Raw genomic sequence first — 21,814 nt, 5'->3', positions numbered from 1 at the left:
GGTGCTTTATTTTCTTCAGTATCAGCTGTTACTAAATATGATAAAAGACTCCAAGTTCCTTTTTTTATTTATAAATAAGTGACAGTACTATATTGTTGATATGAGCACCTGAACCTTTTTTTTAGTCAAATTAAGTATCCTCCACAACCATTGCATTCTTAAATATCATTCAATGACACTCAAGAAAAGTATTTTTAATTCACCTTACACATGCAACATCTGTGTTTCTCAATGATGCATACATCAATGAGTTTCTCATTAGATGTTACATCTATTAAGATGAATGAATTAACAGCGATTGTTTATCGCTTTATATTGCATTTAAATAAAAACCTTGACAACATTCTGTTTTAGCAAGAGAGTTGATTCTTTTGTTTAAGAAAGAAAACAGTTCAGGAAAATAGGTGGAACAAGGTCTATAAAAAGAAATCAAATGAATTTATTGCAGCTTTTTTATTATGGATGTAATGCATTAAAAAGGGAGCAATTCTTTGTTCTAGAAAAACATATTTTTAATAAAAGTTTAATTCATTTTTACTTAGAACTTAAAAAAAATGATAAATTATATAACAGAAACTAATAATAAATATGATTATTAATATAATCAATAAAACAGAATTAAAACCAATTCTTTGTGGTTTGACGTGTTTGTTGTTAAATTATAACATTAATTCTGATGATACAAGTATAGTGAATTTAATTATGTACATTTATCTTTGTTTTTGTTGTAGACCCAGAAATTATAATAATATTATTTTTATTAGTCTTTATACAGAAATATCATGAAGGAATTTTTTATCAACATTGATTATTTTAATATGTTATAAATGTTTTCAACTGTAAAATTTATTTTAAAATTCACATGCAGTGAAATAAATTAACAATGCAGTTCATTATTGTTTCTTATAGTGTTAAGATCTTGGATATGCACTTATATTAACGTAAATAAATAATAATTGTGTAAAAAATAATTAAATAATTATCAGAAATAATATAATTTTATATTATTTATTTTGTAAAAATCTGGAAAATTATATTATTTTTTTTAGATAACTGCAAACAATTGGAAAAATAATCAATTTTCTAAAGTCCTATTATATAATTTACCTTAAAAATACATAACAAATAAGTTTATTATGTATTCATCTAATGGTATGTTTTTCATAGCAATATCCATAACGCTGCCAGTCTGAAATTAAAAAAAAGAAAGTGATTTGTGATTAGTTTTAATGAATACTACTCATGAGAAAATTCAAATAAGGATCTGACTGATATTTTATACAAGCGGCTCCTTTATAATGGCTTAATGGAACTGATAACTATGATCATTACTTACTAAAACCACAAGAATATGTGATTCAGTATTTCAGACTTTAATTTTCCTTATTCTAATATGTATATATCTCTAGAAATGAAATTTGAAAAATTCATTACCATATTCTCAGAAACTCTCGACTTAACTGATACAGTTCAAACCAGTTTCGGTTGTATGAAGTGCCAAACAAGGTTTTATACCTCTCATATCTCAAAACAGTAAAAACTAGATCACTGCGCAGATAATAATCAGAAGTTGAGAGTAATGGAAGAGCTAACCTTCAAGCCAAAAAGTACATATTGTTAATTAATCTAATAACAGCCTTCAGAATTATTATCATTACATTAACTAAAACTGCAGTCAAAGGATGTTTGAGGAAGTTATTTCTTGAAGACTAGAGAATCAGAGGGTTTAGATTGAAAACACAATTCCAACATTTTATTTATTTTACCATGAAGAATCAGTTAGGGCTTGCTATATAACTTATAGGATTAAGTAGCTTCTGAATTTTGATGGGGTTAGCTGATATCTAACAGCTAATTCAACAGCAATTTGCTTAGCTGATATCCAACAGCAGTGCATTCAGCTCTGTTGAAAATACAAATGAAAACCACTTCATTTCATACTTTTCTAAGTAGGCCTGACATAGGACATTTGTTACTCTTAGGAATGGCTATGCTATTTATAGAATGACTTTGTTTTGTTTCAGATTACTTATGACTGTTTTAATTATATCAATTGATATGTACACACATAATAGTAGAACTCAATAAATAAATAAATTTTAATGCTTAGTTTTATTCGTAGGAGTATATACTTAACAGCAATTAAACAACTGGAAGGTTGATTTTTGAAAGAAAATGGAATATTGATTTGTATAAATTAGAATCATTTGTTTAGTGTTAGTGGATGAACAAAACACAGTCTATGTGTGTTGAGGATGTTAAAAGTTTTTATTACTAATTTTTCCTGTTAAATAAAAATTCATAAAAACAGAATAAAATTAAAAAGTAAGCTTTTTATTCTGAAATTTTTTACCTTTAATTTTGTCTTCATTATTTTCAATTTGTTGAATCATATGTTCATTAGTACTAGCAGGTTGTGATCCTCCATATTCTGCAGGTAGTATATCAGGACAGATGAAATGGTAGAGAGAAGACATGTTCTTACCATGTATTTTAATCTACATAGAAAATTAATAAAAATAAATTTAATACAACCAAGTAAATTTAAGGTTATCATGTGTTACACAAATTAACATCTCAAATAACATGGTATTTATAATATGAAAATCCAAAATTCAGCTGTTAAGATACAAGTAATATTATACAAATTAAAATACTTGTATTAACCCCTTTTTTCATTTTTTTATATATATTCATTATTTTGTATCAATTAAAATTATTTTTATTTAAAACTTTTTAGATAAAAATTGAACCAAATTTAATGAATACATTACATGTGTGATTATGAGCTGAAAATGTTATAAGTTTTAAAAACACTGTGTTTATTAAATTTGGTTCAATTTATCATTTGAAAGGATTATTATTTTTAATTAAAAATTTAATAATCAACCTTCATAGTTAAAAATATAGTAAATTATTATTTTTTATTACAATCTATATTATGTGTTACAAACTATAAAATCATTAATTATAAGAAAAAATTATGTATGTTTGTGTTTGAGACAATATTAAAAAAAACTTGAATATTTTTTTTAGTTAAAATGTTATATATATATATATATATATATATATATATAATCAAAATCATATTGTAAGCAATATTTTCAATTGAAATTTTCTTCTCCTGAAAAATATCTATAATTTTGAATAAATTATCATTTCCAGTGTAACTCATTATAGTTATTCTACAAATATTACTTTCCCGTCAAGGCAGTGCTATAACAGTGCTATAGCTCTAGAAGGGAAATTATTGCAATCGGTCCAATTTGGGCATATGTGGTTTTCACCCGATCTTGACATTATGACACCTAAGGAACCCAAAAAACTGAATGGAAATTTTCTGTATGTTAATGTTCATATGTACATGTGTGCGTGCGTGTGTGGGGGTTCAATGTTGGCCTCTAAATTACCTTATAGCTTCAGAACTACACGATCAATTTTGACCAAACTTGGTCAGATTACTTCTATATACATGGGGCATTGATGTCATTAAATTTTCAACTTAATAGGTCAAAGGAGTGAGGCTGTAGAGCAAGGTCACCCTCTGTATCTTGAGATTTCGCCTAATTAAGGTTATATTTTATTTAGGCAAATTTGTTAATTAAAAAATAACAGTAATTGCAAAATAATATTTTTTGCACAATTGCACCCCCACCAAAAAAATGCTCCAAACTAGTGGCTAAGTGAGTATACTGTGTCAGCAGCAGCCCCTGTCACCACAAGGAGCACAGTGTCACAATCCACCATCATGGAATCTCCCTTTTTCCCGGTGGGAAATTCCCTTTTCCCTTGCCTCCTAAGACCAAGAGATTTGAAATTCCACAGGGTTGCCAACAAAATTATTTTTTATACTTAATATTAATTATTTATTTTATTTTATTTAGTTAATATTTCAAAGGATGGTAGCACTGACGTACAGCTGTTGTGGTCATTTGATATGCTGTGACGTCACAGGTGAGCATTAGAATTAAATAAATGAATAATATTTAAAGTGTAAAAATTAACTCCGTCTGGCTGGGTCTGGAACTCGACCGCCCGGTTGACTCAGTACCTGGTGCGTTAAGCATTGTGGCTACAACAGTCTGCTGACAGTACAAGCGAAATTTGTTCTATGTATATTGTGAAATTGCATTAGTTTAGTTTAGGTGATCATTGCCGCTAGAACCACCACACCCATAGAAATTAAATACAGTATGCATATGTGCTCTAGTAAGAATCATTGAATTAAATAAATGAAAATAAATTATATTTAAATAAAGTGATAAATATTTTTAATTAAGTTATGTGTGTGTGTATGTACGTCTAAGCCATGCATCAGAAACAACCCACAGTTGTCAGTTTTTTTTTTTAATTTAAGTATTTTCATTTCAGAATTTCATTGTAAAGTATAAAGCAAAGAAAAAGGAGAAAAATGTTTAAAGTCTGACAGAAGTGCAAGAAATATCTCTTTGAACATAACATTAATAAAGCAAATGTTGATAATTCATAATTCTTTTTATCTAATAAACTTCTCTGTAATATTTATAACATTAACATTATAATTGAAATGATATGTTTAGAGTATTAAAGAAATAAACTACTTCAGTGCAAATCATATTACAAGCAAGAAATAACACACATACAAATTGAATGTATTAACACCACACCTTTTTTTTTTATTATCAAGGTTTCTTTTAGTATCTGTATGTTTTACATCCAATCATGCAGTATTCAAAACTGATAATGTTCTTTTACTTTAGTAAATTTTTTTACATATACAGTAATTAAAATATTTATATTCTAATACTTACCCTTTGTTTAAATTTTTCTTTTAAAAATGGTTTGAATAAAGCATACAGTGCCTCAAAGAAGAATGGTTCATTTACAATGTGAATTTCTCTAAGCCTCATTGGAAATGTATCCTGAAAACCAAACTCTGTTAGATACTTAAACTACACTACAATTAACATAGATAGAAACCCTTTTTTTTTTCTTGTTTTTTTTTAAATTCATATTTTGTTCATTAGTTCATAGATTTTGTAGTTTATGACAACTACATAAAGTTTGTGCAAGGTGATTACTTTTTAAGACTAACCAGAGTATATTTTAAATATCTCAGAAGTATTTTACAAAATCATTTTCAGCTTTACATTGCCAGCTTTCACCAGCCTCTGACATTCCTGTTGTTGCTGCACTAAGATTTTACCACTAGCAAACAGAATATAGTGGAATTTTTTGCTGGTGTCCATTCCAAACTGGAAATACATTTTAAAAAAGTGATCATTTATATTTAATATAATAGGTGTCTGTTTATGTTTCAATCATATTTAATGCTGAAGTGTATTGAGATAATCTTTACTTCATCTATTTACATATATAAAACATTTCTACATGTGTTATATTGAATTTCATCTGATTCTGTGAAATTGTGTTGAGGAAGTTAATTATATGCAATGATGACAGATTTACCATAAAGCAAAACAAGCAGCTGCTTGAGGTCTCACTTTGACAGGGGCCTCGAAGTAAAAAATTTTGAAAAATAAAAGTAAAATTAACAAAAAATAAAGAATATATTTATAATACTTTATGTATTACTTTTATAACTTATGTATAATTGTAATTGCTATCTTCAATTATGTGAAAGCTTCATTTATATTTATAGCATAGATTATAATGACAGTATATTTTAAAACTGGTTTGTCATGCAAACCATTTTTTCCCGCACGTCATTTCCATGTGTAACAAAAAGATGGCGCCTTGGTCAAACGTTTTGTTCGTCTTTGTCTAAACCGGCAGAGATTCTTGAAGCATCTTGTTTTGTTGCTTGAGTCAAAGATACAAGGTATGTATTCGAATCATACTATTTAAAAATTCAAACGAAAAATTAAGGTCAATAAAATTCATTAAAAAATGTATCAGGTTGTGACTGATTATTTCTGTTATCATAACCTATATGTTTATCAAATGATATTTTGTAGGATAATAGGCAATTGGAACTTCCGGGGGGGCCTCATAGGGGGGAGAGGGGCCTCAAAAATATCGATTTGCTTGGGGCCTCATCCAAGGTAAATCCGGCATTGTGGGTAGGCCATTCTTTTCTCGCTATTTACTAGTTTGGTCATGAGCAAGATATTCATACCAATCAGAGGCAGCTCCTTTTATTATTTGCTAGTCCCATTCCTACTCCCTTCCCTTTCCTTGTCTGTTATTCCTTCTTGCTTGACCCAATTCTGTTTTGTCATGAAATTGGGTCACCCATCCTGTTTTCATCTGTGGGACCATGTTGGTATCTTCTGGTAACTAACAGGCCTGCCACTTCTTTACTGAAGTTTGTTTAATAAGGTGGTAATGCTGTGCACTTTTGGAAATATCCAGAAATTCCTCATTCCAATCTAGGGATTTCATTATTGAGTAAAGCTAGAATGCCCATTTCTTCTTCTAAAAAAATACAATTAATCAATCAAATCCTCCCCTTATCCTTAATCTCTTTCTGGGTTGTTTTAAGGGCTTTAGTCAGATACCTATTGGATCTATTCTAAAGATATGGGGTCTATAGAGTTATTATGTCCTTAATATTCATATGACTTGTTAGGGACCTTTAGCCCTGTTCAGTCTCATTTCTTACATTATGATTACAAATTGGTCATCTTGTACCAAACTGATTTTCAAATAAAATTAGATTTCTTAAACCTAAATTTCTTAAATAAATAAAGTTGACCTATATCTGAAGAGATTAAAAACATCTGATGTATCAAGAGATGGAAAATTTCCTCGTTAAATCGACTGATAGCCTTATATTGTTTGTTGGCTAACTGATAATCGTTAGTATGTGTAGGATTTGTGTTCATTTTTTCTATTCACTTCTGTTCAATTATTACATCAGTCACTGTTTTATTAGTACATCTATTGGGTAAAAAAACTAAGTTACCTTTCTCAGAACTTACACCTCAGTGCAGTGCCTGACTTTATACAACAACTGAATGCACAGTATGTTGTAGATTGAAGAGTCAAATGTTATGTCAGTGCAAAATATTAACAGATTATATTTAAACTATAAAATTACTTTCAGCATCTTTTTAACATGACATTCCTTTAAAATAATAATTATAACTACAATAGCATTAAGGTAAGGAAACCTTTGCATATGAAATATTATTTTCATACCTGTAATAAATTAATTACTATCCACACTGCACGAGGGGTAACCAATTTTGCTTGCTGAAATAAGTTAAAACCCCCCAAATCAAGTATCATTACAATGCCAGAAACTTGTAATTCAGGATCTTCAGATAGAAGTTTTAATGTTGTTAATCCAGCTTGAATAACATCTTCTGGTGTTATCACTTTAGGATCCATATTTTCTAAACAAATGATACGGTATTATTTATTATTGCAAGAAAAAATAATTTAATTTAAATATGAATCTACTTATTACCAACAAACATACTTTTGAGTTTAATCTCGGGAAGAAAAATTGATATACAATATTTTTTAAGACTAATAATAGTTTTATAAACCATTTAAAAGATGATTTTTTTTGTCAACTTTAAAAAATGATACATTATTAAAAATTTAAATGCAATTTTTTTATCTAGGGATTGTTGCCTTAGAAGTAATTTTATTTATATCCAAGATACCATTTAGGGAAAAAGATTTAAGTACTAAATGTTTAGAATTTTCTTCTAAAATTTCCACAAAAATTTCTTACCAAAAAAAGTGTAGAATGTTAATATAAAATAAGTTAAAAAAATCAAAGTATAAAATTCTGTATCATTCAAATTATAACAAATTACAACTTAAAAAAATGTTTAATAATCTTCATAGTTATTTTTAAAATATTATTTATTAGTATCTTCATTAAAGTTTTACTTTGCTAAATCTTTACATTACTTAACACTTTTCTGGCTTCCTCGTACTTTTTTATTTTAAGTTAGAGAATGTGATAAAGAAAAATATTTTTTAACAAAGAACAAAAGTCTCAGTCTTAAGATTTTTGTCACAGCAAATTTCATAGAACTGTTTCTAAATGAAGTAGTTTACAGTATTGTTTTTTTTTAGTTTTAAACTCAAATTTAATGGTATCTAATGTGCATTAAAATTAAAGGACCCTATTTCTTTCCATTCTTATCCATATTATGTCAATATTTTCCACTTTTAACAACCTTTCTTAGTATTACATACTTAGTCATCAGTCTAAAAGTTTTACTAACATTATGGAATCAATAACCTGATAATTTGATATATCCACTGTTATAACTAACGCTGTATAAACCCAAGCCAGCACTAAACATGTGCCCTCTGCCAAGAATTAAGGTAGACAGCCAGTTCCTTCAGTTCATACAAGTACTTAGCCTTCCAATAATTGGTCCAAATTAGTCAAATTAAGATGTATAACATAGAATGAATCTACACCATCACCTTGTTCTAACTAAAAGACATTACTCAGCTAGATTCATAACCAGAGAATTTTTAATGTTTTAACAATTTTTTATTAATTAGCATATTTCTGATAAGGAGAAATTTTGTGGGTCCCATTGTTAAGCACAAATATGTTTCATTAAAAAAAAAATTTTATTAATTATCATATAATAATTGAGTAAACAGAATTTTGTTCACGTGCTTCATGCGCTATATAAGTATTCATCAAATTCTACAAAGATCTAATTGACTCAAACTACTTGGAATCAACAACATCAATCTCATCATCAACATCATGTGGTGCTCTGCATGTTGGTAGGTTCCTGACACCACTATCCTCTTCATCTGTTTCTGTCCCATGCTCTTCTTTTAATCTCATCATAACCTTCACTATACTTTTGTCATTTATTAACTTCAGACTTTTCCTTCCTATTCTTCTTTCACCCTCATCAAAGCCTTCAAGAACTGTATTTATTATTCCTTTTCCTCTAATTAAATTCCCGATCCAGTTTCCTTTCCTCCTTCTGATAGTCACCAGTATTGTACTGGTGACTTAAAGTATTATAATCTTCATTTATTCTTCTTAATAATTTTATGTTAGTTACTTTGTCCATCCATTTTATCTTCTCCATCCTCCTCCAGATCCTGATCTCAAAAGCCTCGATCTTATCTTTTTCTGTTTTCTCCAATGTCCATATTTCACTACCATACTAAAGTAAACTCCAAACAAAGCATTTTACTTATTTCTTCCTCAGGTTCAGATCCGTGTTGCTGCAGAGTGGGTTTTTCTTTCTAAAAAAGGCTTCCTTTGCCACTCCAATTCTCAACTTAACCTCTTCTTTATGCCTCCATTCTTCAGTTGTACTGTCCCGAGTTATCTGTATTTTTTTACTTGTGGAATTTTTCCTTCTACTGTTACAACAACCATATCTTCCCTTTCATTCACCTTCATAACTTTTGTTTTTCTCACATTTAATTTCATCTCATATTCCTTCATTCCTACTTCCAATGCTTTTATCATTCCTTGTAATGTTCGAGTGTCTTTAACTATAATCAGCAGATTATCAGCAAATCTGACACAATTTACATTTCTTCCAGCTATGCTTACTCCTTTTTAGCTATCCAATATTTCTTTCAACATTTCCTTGACAAAAAGAGTGAACAGTGTTGGTGATAAACAGCAACCTTACCTCACTCCTTTGCTTAATTCTAACCAATTTGTGAGATTCTCATCTATTTTCACAGCTATTTCTCGCTTCATATACAATTCTTTGATCAGTTTCCTATCCTTTTAATTAATTCTCTTTTCTTTCAGAATTTCAAATACTTTTCCCACTGTACTCTATCAAATGCCTTTTCCTTATCTTTAAAACACAAGCTCAATCTTCTTCTTCTTCTTCTTCTTCTTCTTCTTCTTTCAAGACATCTCTAGCCAACCATTCTGATCAGTCCTACAGCTTCTCTTGTTCCTTTTTCTTTTCTTAGTTCAAACTATTCTTCCCCAGCACTTTAATCAATTTTTGTAATTCTTTCATTCATAACTCAGAATTATTTTTTTAGTATGTGATATTAAGCTGATAATTCTATGTTCTTTTAACATCAATTTATCTTCTCATAAAAATAAATTAAATTAAAAAAAAAAAATAGAAAAGCCCTAATAATTTTTTTATTCTACCAATATAAAGCTGAAAGACATCAGTCTAAATTAGGCCCAAGCTTTCTTCTCAATAGTATTCTGAAATAGCTAAAACAAACTCAGCCCTTTTTACAGTATCATCCTATTCAGGACTAGTCCTACAAATACAGATGACAAGTCATAAATTAAAAAGTCTCAAAATTAAATGATCTATGTTTAATTAAATATATAGTCAGTGTTTAGAAATAGTGAGAGACAAAATTTGAAACAGTTAATAAAATGCATTTTATTCTTAATCTTCCCTCTGCTGTTTCAACTGATCTTCTGAATAATTGAAACTTTCTGACGTTTAGCTTAAGACTTTTAATTCAGAATCTTGTTTTCAATTGGAATCATTTTTTGTCACAAGTCATACTACATGAACGATGAAGAAAGGTAAAGATAAATGCTAAAGGTTGATGATATTTATCTACTAAGAATGGGAATCTTTTAGAAGTCAATGAAAACTTTAGGAAATCATAAAAAGGAGTAATAATTGTTTTTCTTATTTCTGTTGTTACTAAATAAATAAATTAAATAATTAATTGGAGATCAATAAAATCAAGCATTGCTACTAAATGTCACAAGAGCATTTCATGAACATCCAATTTTATAATATTCTCTTATTAATAAGGAGCCATGTTCAAATCTAGTTATATATTAATTATTTTAAACTAGATTTTACTGCCAGAGTTAAAAAAATATTTGGTTAATGGAATTAAATTAAACACATTGTTTTAGGAATATTTCACCAAGACCTGCTCAAAACCAAATTCTGAACTATAATTTGCATTACAACCTGTTTTGAGACAACATAATTTCAAAATAAAAGAATTAAAAATGTTATACATAAATAAATTTTACATTGGCATAGGTCCTAAATCAACAGATTTCTGTTTTTGTTGCGGTATGAATATTATAATCATATTATATTATAGAACTGCATGTGCAGTTTTGCAAAAATATGAAATAACTTTTCAAAATTATATAATGACAACACTCTACATGACACAGTCAGTTTTTAAGCAAATCAACTTTCTACATAGATACATTAACTAAATCAAAATACAATAGCAAACTTATATAGCATTAATAAAAATTAATTATCCTGAAATACTTACTAGCTTTTACAATAAGTATTCCACGACCTGTAGATGTCCGTTGAGGAAGAACAACATGAAAGAACAGTTCATAAACATATCGCCTTTCAGTTGGAAAGCAATATTTATAATAATTTGGATAATTATACTTCATTTTATAATGTTCTTTTATCTGTAAAATAAAATTAAAGTCAATATAATGGAATCCATTACCACAATCAAAAATCATTAATAAAGTAGTTAATTAAGGTAAAGTAAGTTAAGTAATACAGTTGCATCATATTTAACATAAAATACATACACATATATGAATTAGTAACACCAAAAATAATAGCTAAACATAGCTCACAATTTAGATACACTTTTGATCCTTACATCAGTTTCAGTCTAGTACTTTTTAATTCTAATTTATATAGTTACTTTATGCCATAATATTTTATTTTTAAAATGTATCCTTTACATCTAATCTCTTCTGTAGCTGACAATGGTCAGACCTCATGATTAAATAGAGTATTTTTTCTTTCTTTTATAAATAGGTTTATGATATATAACACAACATTAGTAAAATTATATTTGAAGAATAAATAAGAGTTAAATTGTGGATTTTAAAACTCATTAACATTTTCTACATTAATGAATCACACTTTCCATATATGTAAAATCAATTTCTACTAATATTTTACAGATAGCAACAAACAGACATTGTCCTACGACCTAAAACATCCAAATAAACAACTAATAGAATAAAAATCACTACTAGCTTTGATTACTTTTTTCTTTTTAATGAATTATGTAATTTATTATTCTACATAAATAAATTTATTGTAAAATATATTACCATTTTTAATGCTTTCTCAACATTATGTTTCTTTGCCCTCAGAAAGCTGGTTAAAAATATATCATCCAACTGTGGAACCAAATTATCAGTCTCTAAATAAAAGCAAAAAAGAATAAATAGAATTCATTAAATTGAAATTCAATTCAACTGGCCAACATTTTAAATAAATTCACCATAATATAGAGTTTACAATGAATTACTCAGCATGAATAAAGCGTTAGAGATGAATCTAAGAGGAAGACAATACCACAGAGACTGATCTTCTTTCACTAAAATGCATAAAAATTAATAGTAACTATTATCTAATTTATAGTAATTAAATTAATAGTAATGATTATCCCAGAGTTTCTGAGATAACTGGTAAGGCTTATTTAATCTGGATCCACACACAGCTGACCCCCTTGTTCATTAAGGATCAGAATATAATCAAGTTACATACTAAGTTCAACAGGTTAGATTTTGTAAATAAGAATCTATCTGCAGATGACTTCCATTCTTATTCAGTTCCATCATTCCTAAGATAATGCCATTGTAACTGAACCACAAAGATGAAAAGTATAATTTATTATTTTTTATCTTGCACTAATTTTATTAACAAAGAAAAAAAAATCAAATATGATCAGTTTAAAAACACGGATTTCTTCACCAATTCCCTAGAATTACATTACAAAAATAAAATAACTTTGTAGCAAAAAAAGATTATTTACATAATCTTCAATTCAATCTAAGTAAAGAAATGATTTACTCACAATACCATTAACTGAATCCTTAATTCACATGTCAGGATTTTTTTCCCTACATCCCTGCATGAGACCAAAAGCAAAGTATTGCACTACACAGGGGTGTGTCCTTTAACTCAAATGGCCCTCCCCACCTACTGGCATAACGTCTGGCATGGCAGGTCAGGCCACCAGTTGGATCTTCTGTTATTATTTGATTTACCTACTGCAGTAAGAAGAGCCATTGCAGACTGCCCAACCAGTCTAGATTTAAATGTAACACTAAAAAAATTGCTATTCAGCAGAAAGACACAAGGGACTCAATGTCCCCACAATTCTTTGCCACCGCCCACCCAAGCAAGCCCAGATGGATAGCGACTCCATGAGAGGCTAATCTTCACCCCCCTCCACCATAAACACACATCATGCTGCCACAGCAACTCATAATCCAACTCCCAACCATCACGAATTTTTGTCATCAGTATTCTTGAAGCAAGCTTCTCAACATCAACCCAGGCCAGCCTACTGGACAACATGTAGTCCATGGTCCTCTATGGAGTAAACCAGACTAATCAAAGCTCCTGTCTTACAACATCCCATCTATAACATCTATAAATAGTATGCTCAGGAATAACTGGTAATGCACAATACCTGCAGGCAGAGGTAGCATGCTTTTCAAATCAACAAAGGTATCCTTCAAACTCCTCATGTCTTGTTAGTAGCTGGGAAAGGTAGAACCCCACCACCCCAAAGCTACGCTTCACCCATAAGTCAATATTATATATAATATTCCGAGTCCATTCCCCAGTAAGCGAAGCATTCCAAGTATCTTGCCAGTCTCTCAACAGTATATGCCTGGCTTTAGCTTTAGGCATTCCATTGTATACCTGAAAGAGCATTTGGGCTCTCAACAAAACTGGAAGAACACCCGCAACGACTTCAACTGCATTACAAGAGACCGTACAGTATGCCGCAACAATTCTAATGGTTGCTCACTATTGGATCGACAACAGCTTATAAACATACTTTTTGTAATGAAATGCCTTAATCCAGACAGGTACAGCCTAAAAAATAATGGACAAAGTCACTTGCAAAATAAGACGCCTCTTAGACACCCTCGGTCCTCGGTGATTTCCCATAAGCTGACCAAGCTTTCTTTCTTTTTCCTGTTTAGCCTCCAGTAATTACCTTTCAGACAATACTTCAGAGGTTGAATGAGGATGATATGTGTAAGTGTAAATGATAGTCTTGTACAGTCTCAATTCGACAATTCCGAGTTGTGTGGTTAATTGAAATAAACCACAAAAGAATGCCGGTATCCACGATCTAGTATTCAAATCCGTGTAAAAATAACTGACTTTACTAGGACTTGAACGCTGGAACTTTCGACTTCCAAATCAGCTGATTTGAGAAGACGCGTTCACAACTAGACCAAACCAGTGGGTTAAGCTGACCCAGCTTAACCACACAGAATTCTCAACACGTTCAGCAATCTTTGCCATATGAGTATTGCAGCGTCGGTTCTTATCAATCCACACGCCGAGGTATTTAGCACACCCCGACGTGCGAACGGTGATCTCTCCAATTGTAACTCGTATTTCACGGATCCTCCTTCTTCCCACAAGGACAACCACCGTGGTTGTGTGAGGAACCAACCTCAAGCCCGTTAACCATTCATTCACTTGACGAACCGCAGAATTTGCCAAGTCCTAGACTTCAGCCTCTGTGTAGCCGGCGACTAGGAGAGCCAGGTGTCGGCATAGACGACTAGCTCAATATCCCCATAAAAATTGAGGCGTAACAACCTGTCAAAGGCTAGGTTCCATAAGAGAAGACCCAAGACCGACCCCTGCGGAACCCCACCAAACATGTCAAAGGAGAATACTACGTCTTCAATTTGTGTTGACACCTTCCTCTCATGTAAATAGGAATTAATGAGGCTCAGAAAATATCCACTTATACAATAAGCACGCAGCGAGTCGATAATCACCGGCCATGGAACACTACCAATGGCATTCCTACCGTTACTGCCAGTAACGGTATCCTCCGTCGACGCCAGGTGCCTCCAGCCCAACCCACCGGGTTGGTCTAGTGGTTATCGCGTCTTCCCAAATCAGCTGATTTGGAAGTCAAGAGTTACAGCGTTCAAGTCCTAGTAAAGCCAGATATTTCTACATGGATTTGAATACTACATCGTGGATACCGGTGTTCTTTGGTGGTTGGGTTTCAATTAACCACACATCTCAGGAATGGTCGAACTGAGAATGTACAAGACTACACTTCATTTACACTCATACATATCATCCTCATTCATCCTCTGAAGAATTATCTAAAACGGTAGTTACCGGAGGCTAAACAGGAAAAAGGAAGAAGGTGCCTCCAGCCCGATCTTCCGCCCATTCAAAGACACCCCGAATAGAATCCACGGTCCACCTCCCCTTCACAAAGCCATATTGATTAGGGGGATAGGCCACCTGAATCCACAACGTCCTGCCAGAGGCTAGCTACAATTAGCCGTCCTAAGAGCTTAGCGTATTCAATAACGACGTAGGACAATAGGCAGTCCGAGCATCTTCTGTTACGACTTTCTTCGGCACCAACACCAACAACGACTTTTTCCACCGCACAGGAAGACAGGAATTCCGTACAGGAATCTTGTAGCATATCGTTAAATGCATCAAGGACAACCCAACGGTGCCTTGAACGAGCATCTTAACGATAGACCCCGGAACCACATCCGGGCCCAGGCTTTTATCAGGATGAAGCCGTAACGCCGCTCCTCGTAATTCCTCAACAGAGAATCGATTCGTATTAACCACTTGTACTTGATTCCAAGCTGACTCGCCACTGGAAAGAGCTCCAAAGTAGCACGAGTCACATCATCTCTGCTTAGGGAGCCAACAGGTTTTCCAAACCTATTCATAACAATTTTATACTTCCCCCCACGTGTTGACGTCTAAATCTGAAAACAAGTCAAGCCAACCCTTAGCCTTGGCCTCCTTAATGGCAGCATTCAATATACCTATTGCACGACGGTAGGCTAGGAGTTCATCAACAACCCTACCAGCTCTTCTATTAGCACGTTGTAGTCGCCTCCTGACCACAAGAGCCGCAGCCCTTTTGGTCACTATGTCACTGGACCACCAATATACAAACCACTTGCCAGGACTGTCCGGTATTCCACCACGGAGGCACTATTCACTTATGACGTCTGATAAGCTCTCAGAAGTAATGGGATTGTTTACTCCAAACCTGGCGGCAACCCTGTCAACAACACCAACAGCCTGAACAGCAGACGGTTTCCATCGTTGGAGTCGTACAATACGCCAGTCCGTAACTCAAAAGTGATTGCTCTATGATCACTCGCGATTTTCTCACAGAAAAGCTTCCAGTCTTGAATCCTAGAAGCAATCCGTTCAAATGTTGCTGTAAGATCAACAACCGACCCACGTCCCCTTCCAGTGAAAGTAGGCGAGAGCCGCTCGTTGTGAACAAGCCCAACTGCCGAGAACATAGCCGCCAAAATATATCCTCTAGGAGTAGAAATCATTCCCCCAAGCTCGAGGGACTGCAAATTCTCTAAATAACCGGCTTCCTGGCTCTTCGAATACAATCTTCTAAGTCAAGAACGAAGTCGTGATACTTGGCAGCACTCGAGTTTGGAGAAATATAACCTGAAATGAGCACATAACCAGTAAGTTCTACTGATACGTAGCCATCATCTCTAGAGACTCGGGAAGTGGCATACCTGCCCGTAACATTCAGAATGGCATCCCCAGATAGGTCAACAATCCACGAATGCGCCGCCACCTTTCTCTTACTGGGCTTAGCAACAGCGAGGAAATCCACGCCATACTCAATCGCAACATGCCAAACAAGGTCATGGGCAATAGAACAAAAATATTAGCATTTACATGCATAATTGTTATTGCATGGTCTGTTTACAGTCCTTGGACCCAGCCCGATGTCCTACAACATACACACCTCGCAGGCTCCTTACAATTCACACTTAGATGCCCTTGTCCACTACACCAGAAACAACTCGTCGACCGATCCGGGTCCTTGCAATACGCAGCCATGTGGCCGGTTTACCGGTGCACGTGGAAAACCACATCTACCGGTAATAGTGATCGTCGGACTCGCGTTTACTCACACGGCAATGGACCGAACCAATACGAAGTCGCTGCTCAGTTAACCGTTTACCCATCCGATAGCTAGTAATAATAGTTGCTGTCCTTGTGTCACCAAAAGCTGACCTTGCCTTAAAGTCTTCAGTCGTGCCAACCTGTAGTTGTAGCAAAGCATCAGTAATCTCCTTCTCAGTAGTATCTCCAGATATGTCCTTAACATTGACTATTGTCCAACGACTCTCTCTAGATTTGGAATCAGCCCAAAGTCCAACAGCACTAGAACTCACAACAATACAGAATCCTTCCACTGCAGCTGCTCCCTTCACCCAAACATGAAGGTCTTCATTAGTCTCCTTCCGCATGGACAGGATTTCACCAACCTCACCAGAAGGCACCAATTCTTTCACAGTCCTCAGAAGATTGGCATGTGATCTTTGCTGCGCCTTAACAATAACTGTTCTACTGTTAGACATAACAGGATTAGTTCAACCAACCTTTCTGCCCTCAGCATGCACCATGTCACCAAAATTCAGATACACTCTGGCAGTATCATCATGTCCATGCTACAAATAGATCAACAACTTCTGTATGTGTTCCCCAAGCTTACCGCCCGGACATGTCAGGCTTAGATTTAATACAGATTCCTCATTGAGTTAAAACTGGTGATAGTAATTGAGGTCAACTGCCTTTCAGTTCCATATCACCCATCCTTATACTTTAAAATGATGCAAAAATTTACACCGATTGCTGTTATACAGAATCTGATCAGGTGCAATATAAAAATAAGCTTTTTTCTATAATTTAATTCCAACTTATTTTATTAAGACGACTGTTATTGGCAACTGGAAACAGTCAACCAATAAGATTTTCAAGAAATTTTATTATGGTATGAGACTATTCCAGCCAAATGACAATTGAAGGCGACCAGGAAATAAATGGAAGTTAATCAAGAAGTTAATGGAAGTTAAGAAGTCTCTCTTGCTTATATTTCTTAAAATGCTATAAGAATTAAAATATACATTCTATATTTAACATTAAAAGAAAAATAATTACTAGAAAATAATTAACTAGAAAAATAATTAATTTTTCATAATTTTATCAAATTTGAAATAGACATTCTCTGAAGATAAATTACTTAAATTATTCTATTTTAATTAATCTGTTGTAACCCATTTTAATTCAGAATATTAAATATAACATTAAGAAAGTAATTTTTTAACAAAATTTAATGAAAATGATATGTTTGCCCAAATTATTGCCACCTAATGGATCTTTTAATTGATAATAACTAACTGGTAATCTGGTAACAACTAACTAAACCTGTTTACTTCCACATAATATGTCTGCTCATTAAATCACTGCAAAAATAAACAAAATGTTTCCTGTTATATAGAATCTGATAGAAGAAAGTAAAAGGAATATTCCTGAAATTGTTATTGTGTAAAATAGTTTGAATTTTCTTTTTGCCTCCTTTTCTAAAAAGAATTTGAATTTTGTTTTATAGAAAATATATAATTGTTGCAGGAATATAAACAACAGCAAGAAATTTCTTTGCAGCTTTGCATCTTAGACCAAAATTGTTAAAATTTGGTATAAAGTGATAAAATATTAAGGAAAAAGCAAAATAATAAATATACTCAACCAATATGATGTTAAGATGATTTTATAATACTTCAAACTGATGTGGCTAGTGGTTCCTACCAGTCAATAATCTCACCAGCTATCTCAAGGTTCTCTGTTACCACTTCCCTTATTTCTTAAAAATGAAATTTAATCATTACTAATGAATAAAATCCATTGGAACGCAAAAATAATATTAAATGTTATATATTTCTTCTTTTATTTTTGCTTGAAATAACTACTTTCTTGTGGTAAGAAAGTTACTAAATAATATAAATGTGAAATGATGTTACTGCTTCCATATAGAAGCAGTATTGTGTTGCTACACAATAGTGTAGCAACATCACTTTATTTTGAACAGCTGAAATTGAAATTGCAGCATACAATTAGAGGCAGATTAAAACCAACATGATACATTATTCAGCATTTAATCATAATTTAATAATAATAAGCTTATCCAACATCCATCAGAATTAAAGTTAATTGACAAATATTTCCAAGAATTCACTTTAAACAATTTAAATAAGTTGATCAGTTACCCAGAATTATTGGATCTAAATGTAAAGGCCTTTTAAATAAATCGGTAATCCAGACAATTAATATAGCATTTTCGCTGAAGATGTACAATTTATGTACTGAGCTGCAATTTAAATAAGGGAATTCTAATTATTTATTTTCAGATCACTTATACAAATTTCTCTCCTTTTTACTTTTATTTCAATTAAAATTGGTTACAACAATGAAATTATTTTTTGATCTAAAAAGAATAAAAAAAATAGACCTTCCTGTTTACCTTCCAGGTTTTTTCGAAGAATATTAATATTGTATTCAGCAATTTCTCTTGTTTCATTCAGTTCTTCTTTAGCTTGTTGTTCTCTTTCTGGGCTAAGATAGAATGGATCAGTGTGAGGTTGACACATAACAACCTTACTGTTTGAATTTTCTGGCATTTTAATCCTTTAATACTCAATTCTGTATGGAAATAAATAAAGGCACTCAATATTATGTACTCAAATAAATATAGTGTTAGACTGAATGTGTAATATTGAAAAATACTTAGAAAAAGAAGTAATCAATATTTTATATTTTCATATGAAAATAATTTTGTAAAAAAATTTCACAAATTTTAAAAATTAAAAAAGGAAAATACAATATAGCATTTAAATTAATCAGTATTTAACAACAAAAATGATTGTAGTATAGAATTTTTTTTACTTTGTCAGAAATTCTCCAAACCAATCATTAGGTTGGTTGGAAATAATGAGCAAATTCACATCTAGGTGAAAAAGGGTGAAATTAAATTTCTACATACTGCTATTTCTCTCAACTTAGAATAAAGTATAACCTTGAACTCCGATAGCAATATTTGCTTCGGCATTACTTAAAAACAAGTTTTTGGAAGATAATAGGGTGGAACATCAATTTTTTAATCTCTAGAATATAAGATAAAAATTAATATTTATATTCTTTGATATAAGATTAACAAATTGTCAGTGTAATTATTGTGCTCTGTCATTCTTTAATATCAAACTTCCAACACCTTCTAAGAAGATGTCTCTATGATTTCACTAAGGGAATTCCCAAACAACATAACAGGGTCAGGTTGCTGATCAATATCCTCCACAGTTACATGACTGTTGATAACCAATTCACCACATATCCTCTAAGAGGGCCAATTTTCATTCCTCTTTTACTCCACGCTGAGCTAAGTCTGGTTTCTCAGAACATCACAGCTAATTAAAATTTATACGCAAGGAGATTTTTATGCAAAGAGAGAATTATGATGTTTCACTAAATCTAATTTAAAAAGACACATATAATAATGATTATTGCTGTAGCTTCCATACAGAATACTATCAATTTGCATGTTAGTATCATAAGGATATTTCTGCAAAAAAGCTGATTTTGGAAACACTGATGTATTATTCCGATTGCAATGTTACATCTTTTGATTATATAACATCTCTGTACTCATTCAGTAAAAAAATAGGTGTATCTGAATTTTTAAAGAGTTATGCAGTAATAGAAGGTGTAAGTAGACTTGAATTTCATTACTAAAATTAATTTTATAGATATGCTCTTACGTTACTATGCATACAAATTTCTCAGAATTTGCTTTGCTTAATCAAATATTCAATACTTTACAAAGCACAGGTATTCAAAATGATATAAAATTTAATTTTAGTTATTGAATTCTAAAGATTAAGGTTTTTAGAGAGAGTTATAAACATAATGTAAAAGAGATTTTCTCTAAGGGAGATCATACTTCAAAAATACTACTAATTATGAATGTAGTGAATAATTAAGGGCGTTATAATATGATTATGTTCATAATGAATTTGAACTCCATATTACAGAATCAAAATTCAGCATAAATTTAAAATTAATTGAGTAATTAATGCTTTATAGCAAAAATTAATAAAATTATTAGTTTCAATTATTTTTTAAAATAATTATTATTCATTTCATCAATAATTAACAAAAAAATTATAGTCTGCATTTTTTAAAATTTTAATTAGAAAGTGAAATTTTCATAAACTATAATTTGAACAGACAATAAGCTTATATACTAACCAATATTTGACCAGAAGCTGTAAATTTAATATGCTAACTAGTAATGCTGTGCTTCCTCAGATGCAAATAATGTAGACTGAATCAATTAAGACTTATTATCGTTACAATTATCACTGCAGTTTATCCATAACTATTTTATTCTTACATATTTATTTGTATTAACAGCAAAATGAAATATATAAGATAGAGTTCAATGACCATTTTGTGTTTTCATTATTAAGTATAAAACATTACAAATCAATATAGTTATTATTATAAAACCTAATTTATGGTTTATCAAAGCAATTAATAACAATGGCAGAACAATATGTAATGTCATAAGACAATCATATACAAATGTAATGATAAATAGCAAACCAGGAAATATAAAAGTAGCAGTAGCTAATCTTTTATCAGAAATTGTTATATAATACCATTTTTATATTTGACCTTCTTAACAACATTATTTAATTACTCGATAACAATACTTTCAATATTTATAACTAGAGAAAGAAATTAGGTCAATTAAAAATTTATATAGAAATTATTTACACCAACAGGTTACATCCATATCTTTTCTAGATAAAATTGAGTATTTGAAAAAACAAAAATAAACAAGGGCTAAAATATTAAGATTTTCAATCTAATGGGAAATAAAGGTGTTGTAACAACAGGAAACGTACAACAGGGATTTCCTGATGGCTTTGAAAGGGATACAATCTACAACACAAATTCTAGAAACAAATTTTGAAAGTAAATTATTGTTTTATTAAATTTGGTTT

The 21,814-nt window shown here is 31.4% G+C and overlaps 1 protein-coding gene across 1 annotated transcript; it reads right to left on the bottom strand.

Moving 5' to 3' along the window:
• Positions 1–1,091: 1,091 nt before the first annotated feature.
• On the bottom strand, positions 1,092–21,223 carry LOC142320154 (alpha-tocopherol transfer protein-like). Its single transcript, XM_075357835.1, has 8 exons — positions 21,054–21,223; positions 19,273–19,451; positions 12,011–12,102; positions 11,194–11,344; positions 7,144–7,340; positions 4,791–4,901; positions 2,354–2,498; positions 1,092–1,189 (listed from the first exon to the last, which is right to left on the bottom strand). Exons 2-8 carry the CDS (start codon positions 19,427–19,429, stop codon positions 1,143–1,145), a joined length of 900 nt encoding a protein of 299 aa, XP_075213950.1. The 5' UTR covers positions 19,430–19,451; positions 21,054–21,223; the 3' UTR covers positions 1,092–1,142.
• Positions 21,224–21,814: the final 591 nt, after the last annotated feature.

The sequence above is a fragment of the Lycorma delicatula genome, chromosome 2 (genome assembly GCF_047948215.1).
Source record: "Lycorma delicatula isolate Av1 chromosome 2, ASM4794821v1, whole genome shotgun sequence".
Taxonomy (NCBI): Eukaryota; Metazoa; Arthropoda; class Insecta; order Hemiptera; family Fulgoridae; genus Lycorma; species Lycorma delicatula.
This window is presented reverse-complemented; position numbering and strand designations above follow the sequence as displayed.

Coding starts and splice junctions, on each gene's coding strand:
- LOC142320154 (XM_075357835.1), bottom strand. CDS start 19,429: ATGCCAGAAAATTCAAACAGTAAGGTTGTTATGTGTCAACCTCACACT. Junction 12,103..19,272: donor TCTTCGAAAAAACCTGGAAG/GTAAACAGGAAG, acceptor GCTTTTATTTAG/AGACTGATAATTTGGTTCCA. Junction 2,499..4,790: donor AAGAAAAATTTAAACAAAGG/GTAAGTATTAGA, acceptor TTTTCTATGTAG/ATTAAAATACATGGTAAGAA.